Genomic DNA, 14,251 nt, shown 5'->3' on the forward strand with positions numbered 1-14,251 from the left:
TTGGGGGGCCTCTCCTTGATTTCCCAGCATGGAGTGGTCACAGGGTTGAACTTGGAGGACCCCTCCTATGTAATGGTACTGCTGGACCTCTGAGGGTTCCCTGCTGGACATGAGACTGATGGTAATGGAGGGGACAGATGGCGGTCAAAGCTTTGCTGGGCTCCTAGTCCATGGTACTACAGACACTGAAGCCAAGAAAGTCTGGCACTAAGTATTGTCCATTCCTGGTGACTCAGGCCCTGTGATGCTTGCTGTCCACTTGGTTCTTCCCAAGGCTTAGCAGTGGGCAATGATGGACCCTGAAGAGCCGGCCCAGGATGGTAAGTGGTTTTGCCTCATCCTGCAGGTCTGAAGCTGGCTTAATACTCTGAAGTGGCAGGATTGGCAGCCTGGTCTGGGACTGGAGACCTGGAGTGAGGGTACAGAGAACCAGAGGGACAGGTGGAGCCTAGAAGGGAGCACCAGCAGGGAGCACTGAGGTCAGCTGTGGGACACCGGGGTGGAGCATAGGTGGTCAGGGTTCAGTGGCCACCAGTAGCATCGTCAGGGACCCCGCCAGCAGTGAGGGGGTCCAGCCCTGGTGGGCGGTGCTGCTATCATCGGCAGGGGGCGCCAGGTGGCAGTCGGTATAGGGCTCCAGGCAGCCAGCAAAGGCCATGATGTGCGCGACGTAATTCTGCTCCTGCACTCCGTGCACCAGGTGCGCCTGCGGGCCACGTGCAAATATTGCCACGTCCTCACCACCGTGGGTCTCTGAGGAGAGGGGCACAGCCGCCTGCTGCCGGTACATAGGGTTCCCTGGAAGCAAGAGTGTTCAGGGCAGGGGGCCTCCACCTCCAGGAGTTCTTTCAAGCCTCTGCCCGAACCTGACAGCCCCCTGAACTTACGGCTCTCTCTGTCAGTGACATTAGGCCGGATACCATTCTGCAGCTTGTAGCCAGGGCCGTTGCCATACAGGATGGAGGTAAAGGAGTTGCCGTCCTGAGCCTTGAAGGGAGCCAGCCCTGCAGGGAGAGGGGATAGGTTGTTTTCAGCCCTTACTGCTTCAACAGTGCATGTGTGGCTGTCTGTACTCCCTCACCTTCTGCCTGGTCACTATTTAATCTTCACCAGATCCCTGCAATGCAAGTGCTCCTTGTGCCCTTTTGACAGATAAGGCAACTGAGGCCCAAAGATTTTTCCACCCTCTACAACTGAGGCAACACCACCTGCCACTGTCCCCTGGCCTACCGAAGATGGAGGTCCCCCGAAGTGTGTAGCCACCAAAAGAGAAGACGTGGGAGTGGTCAGCGGTGACAAGGATCAGCGTGTCCTGCTCACTGGTGAGTTTGTCTGCCTTGTCAATGGCAGAGTCAAACATGACAGCTTCAGTCAGTGCCTGATAAGCTCTGCCCTCGTGGTGACCATGGTCAATGCGGCCCCCTGCAGGGAACCAGTGATACTTGTGATATATACAGTGATATGGAAAAAAGGAGGGGACAGGTGTGATACTTGAATCTGCCCTGCACCCCTGTCCCCTCCTTTTTTCTGCCAGGCACAACCACTCACCTTCCACAAAGAGATAAAAGCCTCGGGGGTTCCTGCTCAGCATGCGCACGGCCACCTCTGTCATCTCCTCCAGGGACGGGTCAAGTGAGTGGTCTTGCTGGCTCTCATATTTCATGTGTTCAGGTTCAAAGAGGCCTGAGGAGTAAGATAATCTGTGTTGACCCCCAGGCTGGGCAGTAGGGACATGGTATACCCCCACACTTTCCCAGTGGAGGCTATCTAAGGGGTGCCGAGGCAAGAGCAGGCGTCATTACCCATGAGGTGTGTCACAGATGGGTCCTGAGACGCCCGAATGAGCTCTGTGCGGTTCCAAACATACCAGGCCCCCTGCAGGGACACAGCCAGTCTTAGCACATATCTTGAAATGTGATGGGTTCCAGCATTCCAGCAATGCCCTCTGCCCTACTGTCTGCCTTACCCGGTGTTTCGCTAGCCACTCCTGTACCAGGTCCCGTTCATCCAGCCTAGTTCCAGCCTTGCTCGTGTTAACAGGGTACTCAGGGTCTGGTGTCCCCTTGGGAAACATAAACTTGCGGCCACCACCGAGGATCACCTGCGATCAAAGGAATCAGAAGTTCATCAGGGCAAGGGGATTTGGGACCTGACTGATCCCCTGTCCCTCCTGACAGCACATGGTCCCCGCCAACAGGTTTGTGGGAAGGGCTCTCTTGGACTGTACCTTCTACATCCACCTCTACCCATCCCTCAGATACCCTGGAGGACCCAGAGCTCAGGCAGTTCACTGCCTAGACTGCAGTGAGTACTGTTATTCTAGACCCTCCCCCTGGCTCTTGGAGCGCACATTAATATCCATGTTGACGACAAGTTGGGTGGAGATGTCCTTGCAGCCCTCCTGCAGTGCCGAGGCAGACATTTGAGCATCTGAGTACCAGTTGCGGTTCACCGTGTGTGCATAGGTCCCAGCTGGAGAGGCATGCTGGACCGAGGTGGTAGTCACCACTCCCACGGACTTCCCTACAGAAGAGATCAGGTGAGCCACTCAGTACCCCAGATAAACCACCAAGAATCCCAGACCTGCCTCTGTCACCGAGCGTGGCCCCAACTCACCTGCTTTCTTGGCTCGATGCATCACAGAGACTACCTCGTTGCCCCACGTTGTGTTGCACTGGTCAAAGCGTGCTGCCGCACTCAAGCCAATGACCTTGTAATTAGTCTTGACCCCACAGAGGAAGGCTGTGGCTGTGCCTGCGCTGTCTGGAACCTGCATGTCTACGTTGTAGGTCTGTAGACAGAGACACTCTCAGCTCCCCTCTACTGGCAGACATTAGTCCTGACTGGGGCATGTCCCCACACTATGATGGGCCCTTGCTCATATGGTCTCCCCTCTGCTATTCTACCACATCTTGCCACCCCCCTCCCCCGTCGGGGGCTCAGATGCCCCCAAGCTCACCTTGGAAAGGGCCATGTATGGGAAGCGGTCCATGGCTAGGGGTGTCTCAGGTCCCAGGTGGCCATCCAGTTGTCCCTTTAGGATCCGAGTGGCTGTCACCGTGGGCACCCCCATCCCTGAAGGAGCAGAACACAGTCAGATCTGAACCCCCAGGCCTGCCTTCCAGGGCCCACCAGCAGCCTTGGGTTCCTGGGGTGTGTGACAGCCCTAGGGGCCAGACCTCGAACACTCACCATCCCCCAGGAAGATGATGAGGTTCTTGGCTGATGTCTGAATGGGCTGTAGCTTCTTGGCTGCATCCAAGGCCTTGGCTGCCTTTTGGTTCCAGAAGGCTGGGTTCTCCTCCTCCACTGGCCAAGGGGAGAACAGAGGAAGAGTCAGACGAAGGCTGTGTGTGTAAGGGGAGCAAGCAGCTCAGGGAACCTTCTTACCTGGGATGACGCCAAGGGACAGATGTAGTCTGAGGCCCAGCAGCAGCAGCAGAACCCAGGCTCCAGGCATGGCTTCAGCTGGTGGTGAAACTGTAGTGGAAGGAGAAGTCAGGACACAAGGATACCACCTAAGGAAGGCACTGGCTGCCTTGTCTTAAATAGGGGAAGACCCAGTCCCTGCTTAAAAAGCTCAGTGTCCCTCCCAATCCCTGGGTACTACCCTTGCCCCACCCCTTTCCTGTGAACAGAAGCCTAGCTGGCTGAAGGGAGGTGACAAGGTGTGGCTGGGCTAGTCTAGGGCAGTGTCTTGGTACCAGGGCTATGTGTAAGCCCCTGGTATCTCCCCCAGGTTGGATGGGAGGCTTGGGACAGTCAATATCTGGGTTAGTGCAGGAGCCACAAACCTCTGTTCTGTGGGAGCCCATTACTCTTTGTTTCTGAGAACCAGTTGGGGACAGAGGTGGCCTGGTTGCCTTCTCCTTTGGCCTTAGAGCAGGTGAATTACCCAGGAGTGTCAGCCAGGTGGACTATGGAGTCAAAGTTGGCTGGAACAGCCCTTCTTTTTTGCGTTTGGATGCATGCTCTAGTGGACACTATGCCCTTGGCCAGAACTTGAGCCAGACCAGGCAAGGCCTGGGTCTTCCTGAGTAACAAGCAGGATTTACCTTTGAAGTTGATCCCCTTCTGTGTTGGGCAGATGCTGCATAGGCCCTGGGCACACCCTCGATGTGGTCTGGGATAAGGAATGTTCTGCAACCCAAGGTAGCCTTGAACACGGGATCCTCTGCCTCAATCTCCCAAGAAACTGGGTTTAGAGGCATGTACCACCACAACAGACAGATGTCTCTCTCCCTCTCTCATTTTTTGGGACGGGGTCTCATTCTGAACCCAGGCAGACTTCAAACTCATAGCAGTCAGCCTCCCAAGTGCTAGAATTGCAGGCATGCACTAGACATCTAGCTTTGGTTGTGTTGGACTTTGTTTTTGTTGAATTAGGATCTCGTATAGGCCAGATTGGCCTGGAATTTGCTATGTAGCCTAGGGTGACCTTGAGTTCTGGATTCCCTGCCCTTACCTCCCAAGTGCTTGAATTACAGGTAGATGCTACCACACCCAGTTTGTTTTTGTGTTTGAGACAAGGTCTCATGTAGCCCAGGTTAGCTTCAAATTTGATAAGTAGCCAAGGCTACTTGGAGCTCCTGATCCTTTTCCCTCTAGTTCTGGAGTGCTGGGATTATAGGCAGATGCCATCGTGGTCAGCCACATCTAAGGTTTTTCTTTGCTTGTTTGTTTTTAGATAATTTGATGCTGGGCCTCACATAGCCCAGGCTTGCCTTGAATTCTGCATCTAGCCAAGGACAACCTTAAATTCCTGAGGCTCCTATCTCTACCTCCTGAGTGCTGGAATTATAGGCATGTACCACATGCTTTATTTCATTCAATGCTGGGAATCAAATTCAGGATTTCATGGATGCTAAGCACTCTACCAGCTGAGCTACATCGCCAGCCCTTGTGTCATTTCTTTAGAAAGTAATGAACTTTTTTTTTCTGGTCTTTTTGACAGAGGGTCTCCCTGTAGCCATAGCTTGCCTAGAACTCACTATGTAGACCAAGCTGGCCTTGATCTCACTGAGATCCTCCTGCCTCTACCTCCCGAGAGCTGGGATTAAAGGCGTGCACCACCACTCCCAGCTACTAATGAACTATTTTGCAGAGTAGAGCACCATTTTACATGCCCACCAGCAAAATCGGAATGACTCAGTTTTGTTGCATCTGGAATCAGATCTAGTCTCAGTGTCAATCAGGCTAATCTCACTTGGCCACTCCCTCCATGGTCTGCAGCACTATTTATCTTTTTAAGGTTGACTTAAGTGCCTCTGTTTGATCCCGACAGTGTCTCACCAGAATTTGGTGTGTCACTACCTTTGCTCCTGTCTTGGGTGACCCTGTCTTTTTCAATTATGATCTGCCCTGATTTCCTGAACATTTCTTCATGTGCCGGGGCAGGACTGGAGACCAGGCACCTGTCACTTGTGGTGATCACAGTATGCTCATCCACATCTAAAGTGTACAGACACAACCCAGCCACGTAGGGCCATCTGAACCCCTGTGTCCATCTCCATGCCTGGGTCACCTTCGGGGCCCAGGGATTTCAAGTCATCAGTACAGGCTCCAGAACCAGGCATGGTGACACACACTTGTGAGCTCAGCTCTTAATAGATGGAGGCAGGAGGATGGGGAGTTCAAGATCATCCTTGGCTACACAGTAAGTTTCAGGGAAGCCTGAGATATATGAGACCCTGTCTAAAACAAATGGGGGGAGATGTAGCTCAGTTGGTATAGTGCTTGCCTCACACACATGAAGCCCAGGGTTCAATCCTCAGCATTGCATAAATTGGCCATGGTGGTGTATGCCACTAATCACAAGACTCAGGAGGTGGAGGTGAGAGGATCAGAAGTTCAAGTGATATGAAGCCTCTGGGCTACCTGAGAACCTGGCTCTAAACAAACAAAAAGGGGCTAGAGAGACAACTCTGCAGTAAAGAGTACTGGTTATTCATGCAGAGGACCCAGGTTCCATTCTCAGCACCTACCCACAACCACCGATAACTCCAGTTCCAGGGGATCTGATGCTCTCTTCTGGCTTTATACAGGCATTACACAACACAGATGCACTTACATACAGAAGGTAAAACACTCATATACATAAAACAAAATAAAATTTTAAACCCCTCTAAAAAACCAAACAAATAAAAATAGATATCAATGAATATATACAATGAAATTTTTTTTTAAGTTTTTCACAGAGTTAGGATAGCCTTTGCCTAGGGTAGGGGACACCCACACTGGCAGAACCAGCTCTCCGGATAGGCTGTCTTGATCTGTCTGTTCCCTGGGAAGGAGCAAGAGAAAAGGCTCCTGTGTGCCTTTGCCCTCCAGCTCTCACTAGGACAGCTCATTGGGAACTTGATGACAGTTCCTGCAACTCTGGGAGCACATGACAGGGGCTGGGAATACACCGGGGCCACCAGAAGAGAAGGCCCAGCATATACCCAGACCCCACCCCTGCAGGATATGGAGGCATCTCTTCCTCCAGGCAGATGTTCACCCCTCTCTCACAGGAACATCCCCCAGGCAACAAGCTGAAGCAAGGTGATTATCCTGCCTCCCCTGGAGGAAGACCAAGTTTTCTTTTTTTCTCTTTCCCCTGGTGCTATTTGCATCAGACCTCATGGGATCAGGATTCTGAGTCCACAATGCCCCCAGAGGTCTGGTAGGCAGGTGTTGAAAACTGGAGCAGTGGGATGGATTGTGCAGTTTTTGTCTGGGACCCTGTCATCACTTGTGATATGGCATCTCTCCTCCCAGGCCAGACCTGCCCAAGCATTTAAGGAGTCTTCAGGGGAGGAGGCTGGACCACCTCCTCCCAACCTTCCTGACTGAAAGGCCTTCAAGAAAGTGGGTTACACACAACCGTTCCAGTAGGTGCATTGTGTCCTGACCGTGGATGGCCAGAAAGGAGCAGTGGGCATCTGGCCACCTGCAGGGTCACAGGTGCACTTAGGGGTTGTGTAGAGATTCTTGGTGTCACAGAAAGAGTGCAGGCCACACAGGATGAAGAAGGAGCCCTGGGACGCTGGTCCCTTCATTGCTGTGGTGGGCTCTGGAGTGATGGCACTGGCTGCAAAAGCACTGATCTTCTTCTCCTTTGCTGTTGTGCTGGACCACAGAAACTCCTCCCACTGTGTCCTGCTCTGAGTGGATCCCTGGGAACCCGCCCCCACCAGCAGTCCTGAATCCTGGGTGTGGTTATAAAGAGTTCAGGAAGGCCACCCGAGAAGGTGGATCAGTATTGGTAGGGGAGCTGGGAGGAGCTGGGCTCTAGGAGAACGACAGAATAGGACATCAATAATTTCCCTGGAATGATCACAGGGTTTATTCAAGCCATGGAAGCCACAATATCTACCACTTTGGTAAGCAGGGAGAGGGGACCCCGGGCTGGGGCAACATCCCCAATAGAGCTGGGGTTAGTCAGGAATTTCAAGAGCCCCAAATCCAAGTGCAGAGAAGGTTGGTGTCTCAGGGGTGTCTCTCCCACCTCCAACCCCTGTCCTGGTGCAGATCCTGGCTGCATACAGGGTGTTCATGGAGCATCTACTCAGCCTGTTGGGGGCAGAGGCTGTGGAGCAGAAGGCCCAGGAGATCCTGCAGTTGGAGCAGCGGTTGGCCAATGTGAGCAGCAGGGGCTGGGGGCTGCCAGGGCTGGGACAGGGCGATGGACCAGGGCTGGTCAAGCTACTCTCCACCCCAGATCTCCATGTCAGAGTATGATGATCTCCGAAGAGACGTCAGTTCCATGTACAACAAAGTGACTCTGGGGCAGCTGCAGAAGATCACCCCTCACGTGAGTGTTGCTCAGACTTGGTGAGCAGGTGATGGGGGAGGGTCTGGGGACTCCAGGTCACCTTCTTCAGATATGTCCATACCCCTTGATGCCCATGTGCTCTCGTTGCCTCTCCCTGACCCCTTGCTGTCTGTGGCTCTATCCTCTGCCCCACAGCTGCGGTGGAAGTGGTTGCTGGACCAGATCTTCCAGGAGGACTTCTCTGAGGATGAGGAGGTGGTACTGCTGGCCACAGACTACATGCAGCAGGTGTCCCAGCTCATCCGCTCCACACCCCGTAGGTGAGGCTGCAGGTCGCCCACCCCCAGCACTCCATTCTCCTTGCCTTGGAGCCCCTCCATCAGCACCCTAGAGCTGTCTTCTTGGTGAACTTTGAATGTCCATCTCTGCAGAAGCCACACTGGGGGAGGCAGGTGGGAGCATAGGAACAGGAATCCAGATCCCTAGGTCATGTGCTGGTGCTGGCTCCTCCCCTGTGGGAGCCTGGGCACCCAGGAAGCCTCTTGGGCTGCCCTCCCTTATCCTGGGATGGTCAACAAGACATCTGGATGTTTCTTAAGGCAGATGTGATCACAGCTGTCTGCTAAGAACCACCTCGGGGAGAGCCTGCTGGTCTCTTCTGATCTTGGGAAGGACCTGAGGCCAATCAAGCCCAGCTCTGAGGCAGCGACCCCTAAGTGACAGGTGGCCCACCACATAAAGAGGTGGGAATCTATAAAGATCATGACTCATCAGGGTCAGAGTTCCTAGTCAGTAGTAGTCTGACTATGTCTGGGCCCCTGGCTACTTCAGGTTGAGTTCTGCACCCCATCAGTGGAAGCAGTATAGGTACTTGGGAAGGACCTGAGGTCAGTCAAGCCCAGCTCTGAGGCAGCCATCCATGTGTGCTGAGTATCCTGCCCCATAGACAACTGGGAAACTATGCTAGCCATGGCCCTTCAGGGTCAGAAGCAGGAGCATGTTCTGCTGTGATGAACTCAGGACAGTTCAGGTTAAACTCTGCCTATGTGGGTCAACCTCTTACCCCATCTTCGTGGGGCAGTGAGGTAGCGGCATAGGTAGGTCAGGCCTGGGTTAACCCATCGACATGTCTGTCTGGACCACCCTTGTTTTACCCCAGGTCCTTCCCCACTTCCCGGCACCCAGCCCTCCCATGGCCTCCATCTGAGAATGGAGTGCCCAGACTCAGCATGGGGCTCTCATCACTGAACTCCAGCCTGCTCATCACCAGGCCTCTTTACCCCAGAAACCTACCTGCTCTGTGGAGCCCCTGCCCTCCCTCCATAGCCAGCTAAGGGATGAGGCCTTAGGCAAGGGCCGAGTTGTGGCCCGCTGTTTGGCTCCTGCAGATCTGCAGCTCTGTGTCAGGAGGCAGAACCTGCAGGCTGTGACTCACTTTGTCCACAACTCTTGCTTACCTCTTCCTTAGACAGGCTGTCTCTGACCTCCTAATCTCTACTATCCACCCCTTTACCTGTACTCTGTACCCCAGGCACCCAGGGTTTTGCTTACTAGAAAGTACTTGAGGCATTACATTGTATAACAGTTCATTTTATTATTGCGATGGCTCTCTAAGGACTGGCGGTCCCTGAGGACAAAAATGTTCTTTGTTCAGACTTTTTCAAAAAATATTTTATTTATTTTTTATTTTGTGTGTATGAGTGTATTGCCTGCATGTATGTGAGTGCACCCGTGTCATGCAGTGCCACAGAGGTCAGAAGAGAGCTTCAGATTCCCCTGGAACTGGAGTTAAGGACGGTTCGTAGCCACCATGTGGGTGCTGGGAATCGAACCTGGGTCCTCTGAAAGAGCAGTCGGTGCTCTTAATTGCTGAGCCATCTCTCCAGCCCCCTTTGTTCAGACTTTTACAGATCGAGCTGGTTGGATGAGGAGGCCCAAGGCTGTTCTGGGCTGCCTGCTGGGCCTCCACAGCCTCTGGGCCTCTGTGAAGGGTGGTGGTATGGAATTGGTTCAGTGTGGTGTGAAAGAAAGTTTCCAAAAGAACTCCTGCACCTTGAACTGAACTTTCTGCAAGGCTGACCAACTGATTATCACTATCAGTCTGGAGACTGTGGAGAGTTTGGAATGTTGCAGGTCCAGAGTCTAATTTATCTCAGGCCTGTCTTTAGCCCAGAACAGCCACTCCTTTTAGTGTCCATCTCTGTTTCTGATCTAACATACTGTGACTAACAGATAAAAACCTTTAGAATGTATTAACTCAGCAGACCACCAGGTCTCACCAATCCAAAAGCTAAGAATGTCATCAGATAACATCTGAGGCCTATAGTAAGATCCCTCCCACTTTGCTATGACCTGCCTACTGAATGTATCCGCCAATGTATTTGAAAAGTGTCTTGATTTGTGACTTTTCTTTGTTCTGTTACTATAAAAATGTAAGACAGCTGTTACCACACTGGAACATGGAATTTGGGGTAACCTGAATCTGTGTTCCCGGGTCATGGTCAGCTCATATTTGGCTCCAGAATAAACCATCTCTTATCCCCTTTGAGATGAGAGTTTTCCTTTTGCGTCTTCGACAGTGGATAGCCAAGAATCTTGTGGAAGTCCCTGCTGGGGGCTCCAGGCCAGCCACCTCCTTGGCCAGCAGGGTCAGCTGCAGCTTCGATCAGAGTGTGGTGGCACCATGTGGTCCAGCTGTGGTTTTCCAAGCCGGCTCTTCTAGGTTGTGGGTGGCAGAGGTGGAGAAAGGGAGTCCAGGGAAGCCCTGGGAGGGCCTGGGTGTCATAACTTCAGAGTAGGTGGCAGTTAGAGCTATGGGCTAAGCTACTGTCTCAACATTTGGACAAGAGGACTACCAGATGGGGCACAGAAGCCAGAGGTGGACTGCCTGGGTGGAGCATGGAGAGTCCTGGACTATTAGGGGGCAGGAAACAGAGTGGATAAACAGGAACCAGCAGGGACCCTGGGAAGGAGCCCAGAGGGGACCTGGCGATCAGGACGCCATAGCTACCCCTACTAGCAACAGCATCCCCCCGAACAGCGGCAGGGACAGCTGAGCTGGGCCTGGGCCGGAGGCACTGCTCTGGCCTGGGGTGGTGGTGCTGCTGCTCTGGTCGGCAGGGGGCGCCAGGCGGCAGTCGGTGTAGGGCTCCAGGCAACCAGCAAAGGCCATGACATGCGCGACGTAACTCTGCTCCTGCACTCCGTGCACCAGGTGCGCCTGCGGGCCACGCGCGAATATGGCCACGTCCTCGCCGCCATGGGTCTCCGATGACAGGGGCACAGCCGCCTGCTGCCGGTATGTTTTGTCGCCTACAGGGTCAAGGCGTTCAGGGAGAGCAGCGTCCACTGCCCTGCTCGGCCTGCAGCCCCACGGCGTTGACCCCACCCTACTTACCACTTTCAGTCTCGGTCACATTGGGTCGGTTTCCTGAATTAAGCACATAGCCCGGGCCATTGCCATATAGGATGGAGGTGTAGGACTTGTCGTCCTGAGCACTGCGGGGAGCCAGCCCTGCATGGAGGAAGAGACACCTTGTGCTGGCACCGACCACTGCTTTTTGCATGTGAGCCACATACCTGCTCATTTGGCCTAGTCAGGGGTTCAGTTCTCACCAGATCCCTCCCTACAAGGCAAGTGCTCCTTGTGCCCTTTTGACAGATGAAGAAACTGAGGTCCAAAGATTTCTACTCCCTATAACTGAGGCAACACCACCTGTCACTGTCCCCTGGCCTACCGAAGATGGAGGTCCCCCGAAGTGTGTAGCCACCAAACGTGAAAACATGGGAGTGGTCAGCGGTGATGAGTGTCAGCGTGTCCTGCTCACTGGTGAGCTGGCCTGCCCTATCGATGGCAGAGTCGAACATGACAGCTTCGGTCAGTGCCAGGTAAGCTATGCCCTCATGGTGACCGTGGTCGATGCGGCCCCCTGCAGGCACCAGTAACAGGTGTGATACTTAAAACTGCCCTGGATCCCGTCCCTTCTTTTTTTCTGCCAGGCACAACCACTCACCTTCCACAAAGAGATAAAAGCCTTGGGGGTTCCTGCTCAGCATGCGCACGGCCACCTCTGTCATCTCCTCCAGGGATGGGTCTAGCGAGGAGTTTCTATAGATGTCATATTTCATTTCTACTGGCTCAAAGAGGCCTGAGGGCACAGGAATCCATGGTGACCCCAGGCTGGGCAGTGGGAGGGGTCATGGCACACATACACGCATGCTTCAGTGAAAGTCATCTGAAAGATGCTAGCAAAGGAGCTGGGGACCATTACCCATGAGGTGAGTCACTGTCGAGTCCTGGGACGCCTCAAAGAGCTCTGTGCGGTTCCAAACATACCGGGCCCCCTGCAGGGACACAGCCAGTCTTAGGATATAGCCCTGAGACGCACAGTCCTGCCCTGAGCCCTGCCCTGGGACCACCATCACCTGGTGCTTTAACAGCCACTCCTTCACCAGGTCCAGTTTATCCAGCCTGGCTCCAGACTGGGAACTATCATCCGGGTACTCAGGGTCTGGAGTCCCCTTGGGAAACATGAACTTTCGGCCCCCACCAAGGATCACCTGCGGTCAGAGGATCAGGACAGGTGGACTTAGGACCTTATGATTCCCCTACTTCTTGCTGACAGATAGCCCTTGGCTCCCCGCCAGGTCTGTGGTCTTCTAGGCTGGACACCCACCCCCTACTCATCTCTCAGGTATCCTGGAGAACCCAAAGCTCAGGCTGTTGTGTGTCTGGGACTGTGGCCAGTTCAAGGTTCACCCCTTGGTCTAGACCCTGGCTCTTGGAGCTCACGTCAATGTCCATGTTGAAGACCAGCTGTGCGGCGATGTCCTTGCAGCCCTCCTGCAGTGCCGAGGCAGGCATTTCAGCATCTGAGTACCAGTTGCGGTTCACCGTGTGTGCATAGGTCCCAGCTGGAGAGGCATGCTGCACCTGGGTGGTGGTCACCACTCCCACGGACTTTCCTGGAGGTGACAGAGGTCAGGTGGGCCACCTAGTGATCTAGGCCTGCCCCACCCTAAGCCCAGCACCAACCCCACCTGCTTCCTTCGCTCGGTACATCACTGAGATGACCTCGTTGCCAAATGTCGTGTTACACTGGTCAACTCGAGCTGCCGCGCTCAAACCAATGGTCTTGTAGTTGGCCTTGACCCCGCAGAGATAGGCTGTGGCTGTGCCTGCACTGTCTGGGACTTGTCTATCCACGTTGTATGTCTGGGGACAGAGTCATTCTCAGCTCCTGGTAGACATTAGTCCTTGCTTCCTGGGACATACTCACACTGCCCTGATTGCAAATTTGGACCCCACTTCTGGGTTCTCCTCACCCCATCATCTCCAGCCCCTCCCCCACATCCCAATATATGGCCCACTGCCCACCTTGGACAGAGCCATGTATGGGAAGCGGTCCATGGCCAGAGGTGTCTCGGGTCCCAGGTGGCCATTCAGTTGTCCCTTTAGGATCCGAGTGGCTGTCACCGTGGGCACCCCCATCCCTGAAGGAGCAGAACACAGTCAGATCTGAACCCCCAGGCCTGCCTGCCAAGACCCACCAGTGAGTGGCCTTGGGTACCTAGGGTGTGTGTAAGAGCCCCAGGGTGGCCAGACCTTGCACACTCACCGTCCCCCAGAAAGATGATGAGGTTCTTGGCTGATGTCTGAATGGGCTGTAGCTTCTTGGCGGCATCCAAGGCCTCAGCTGCCTTTTGGTTCCAGAAGGCCGGGCTCTCCTCCTCCCCTGGCCAAGGAGAAGTAGACCAAGTTAGAACGGAGGGTCAGGTTAGTCTTTCTGTAGGAGTCAGAGGGAGGGGAGCCCTCTTACCTGGGATGACACCAAAGGACAGCTGTAGCCTGAAACTCAGCGACAGCAGCAGCACCCAGGTTCCCTGCATGGCTAGGGTTACTGGTGGGCTGATGGTGGGGCTCTCAGCTGGGTAACCAGGGGTTCAGCTACAGCACAGCTTTCTGGGCTTAACTCAGAGAAGGACTTTGTTCCTGGCTGTAAAGGGTCCATTTCCCTCCCCTACATGCAGATAGTCACCCTGGCCCCACCCCTGCCCTGTGAACGGAAAACCCTGCTGGCAGGGTGTGGCTGTACCAGCTTGAGCCAGGGGTCCTGACAGAAGAGATCCATGTTTGGCCCAGGGTGTCTCCCCAGGTAGTGTGGGAGGCTAGGGGCAGCTACTCCTGGATGAGGAGTTTGTACCCTGTGCTGATGGGGGCCACCCACCACTCTGCTCACGCTACTTTGTTGGGGGTTCCTGACACTGCTCCTGAAAGCCAGCTGGGGCCAGGCTCTGATCTGGGTGCTCAAGGTAGGTGGGGTTCCAAGCAGCCAGGGCCTGGATTTGGCCTCCTGACGCCAGGACCCCCACTGATAAGGGAAAGGAGGAACACGGAGTAGCCGGGAGCCTTGCTTTTCCCTGTCTATTCTTGACCGGGAGAGATGGCACCCAGGACCGAGTGGGCTGAGTGACTACCGTTTGAGAAGGGTAATG

General features: G+C 54.2%; 2 protein-coding genes and 1 long non-coding RNA gene across 3 annotated transcripts; 1 reads left to right on the forward strand and 2 right to left on the reverse strand.

Annotated features, from left to right (window-relative positions):
* Nucleotides 1–514: 514 nt before the first annotated feature.
* On the reverse strand, nt 515–3,460 carry LOC103738249 (alkaline phosphatase, germ cell type-like). The gene is made up of 11 exons (XM_008838124.1): nt 3,391–3,460; nt 3,193–3,309; nt 2,960–3,075; nt 2,617–2,791; nt 2,351–2,523; nt 1,967–2,101; nt 1,803–1,875; nt 1,549–1,683; nt 1,231–1,422; nt 888–1,004; nt 515–798 (listed from the first exon to the last, which is right to left on the reverse strand). Exons 1-11 carry the CDS (start codon nt 3,458–3,460, stop codon nt 515–517), a joined length of 1,587 nt encoding a protein of 528 aa, XP_008836346.1.
* Nucleotides 3,461–7,548: 4,088 nt separating this feature from the next.
* On the forward strand, nt 7,549–8,077 carry LOC103738222. The gene is made up of 3 exons (XR_607434.2): nt 7,549–7,623; nt 7,703–7,795; nt 7,952–8,077. It is a non-coding gene; the product is annotated as an uncharacterized LOC103738222 (long non-coding RNA).
* A 2,671-nt stretch (nt 8,078–10,748) lies between these two features.
* On the reverse strand, nt 10,749–13,645 carry LOC103738250 (intestinal-type alkaline phosphatase 1-like). Its single transcript, XM_008838125.1, has 11 exons — nt 13,576–13,645; nt 13,375–13,491; nt 13,134–13,249; nt 12,797–12,971; nt 12,549–12,721; nt 12,182–12,316; nt 12,028–12,100; nt 11,770–11,904; nt 11,494–11,685; nt 11,154–11,270; nt 10,749–11,068 (listed from the first exon to the last, which is right to left on the reverse strand). Exons 1-11 carry the CDS (start codon nt 13,643–13,645, stop codon nt 10,749–10,751), a joined length of 1,623 nt encoding a protein of 540 aa, XP_008836347.1.
* Between the last annotated feature and the right edge of the window lie 606 nt (nt 13,646–14,251).

The sequence above is a fragment of the Nannospalax galili genome, unplaced genomic scaffold (genome assembly GCF_000622305.1).
Source record: "Nannospalax galili isolate Female #2095 unplaced genomic scaffold, S.galili_v1.0 scaffold1138, whole genome shotgun sequence".
NCBI classification, from domain to species: Eukaryota; Metazoa; Chordata; class Mammalia; order Rodentia; family Spalacidae; genus Nannospalax; species Nannospalax galili.

Bases quoted from the DNA above. Each gene is read 5' to 3' on its own strand.
- LOC103738249 (XM_008838124.1), bottom strand. From the start codon at position 3,460: ATGCCTGGAGCCTGGGTTCTGCTGCTGCTGCTGGGCCTCAGACTACAT. The intron at 3,076-3,192 runs GTGAGTGTTCGA...CTGCTCCTTCAG, and splicing joins CATCATCTTCCTGGGGGATG to GGATGGGGGTGCCCACGGTG. The intron at 1,005-1,230 runs GTAGGCCAGGGG...CTCTCCCTGCAG, and splicing joins TCGGGGGACCTCCATCTTCG to GGCTGGCTCCCTTCAAGGCT.
- LOC103738250 (XM_008838125.1), bottom strand. From the start codon at position 13,645: ATGCAGGGAACCTGGGTGCTGCTGCTGTCGCTGAGTTTCAGGCTACAG. The intron at 13,250-13,374 runs GTGAGTGTGCAA...CTGCTCCTTCAG, and splicing joins CATCATCTTTCTGGGGGACG to GGATGGGGGTGCCCACGGTG. The intron at 11,686-11,769 runs GTGAGTGGTTGT...TGGTGCCTGCAG, and splicing joins CTTTTATCTCTTTGTGGAAG to GGGGCCGCATCGACCACGGT.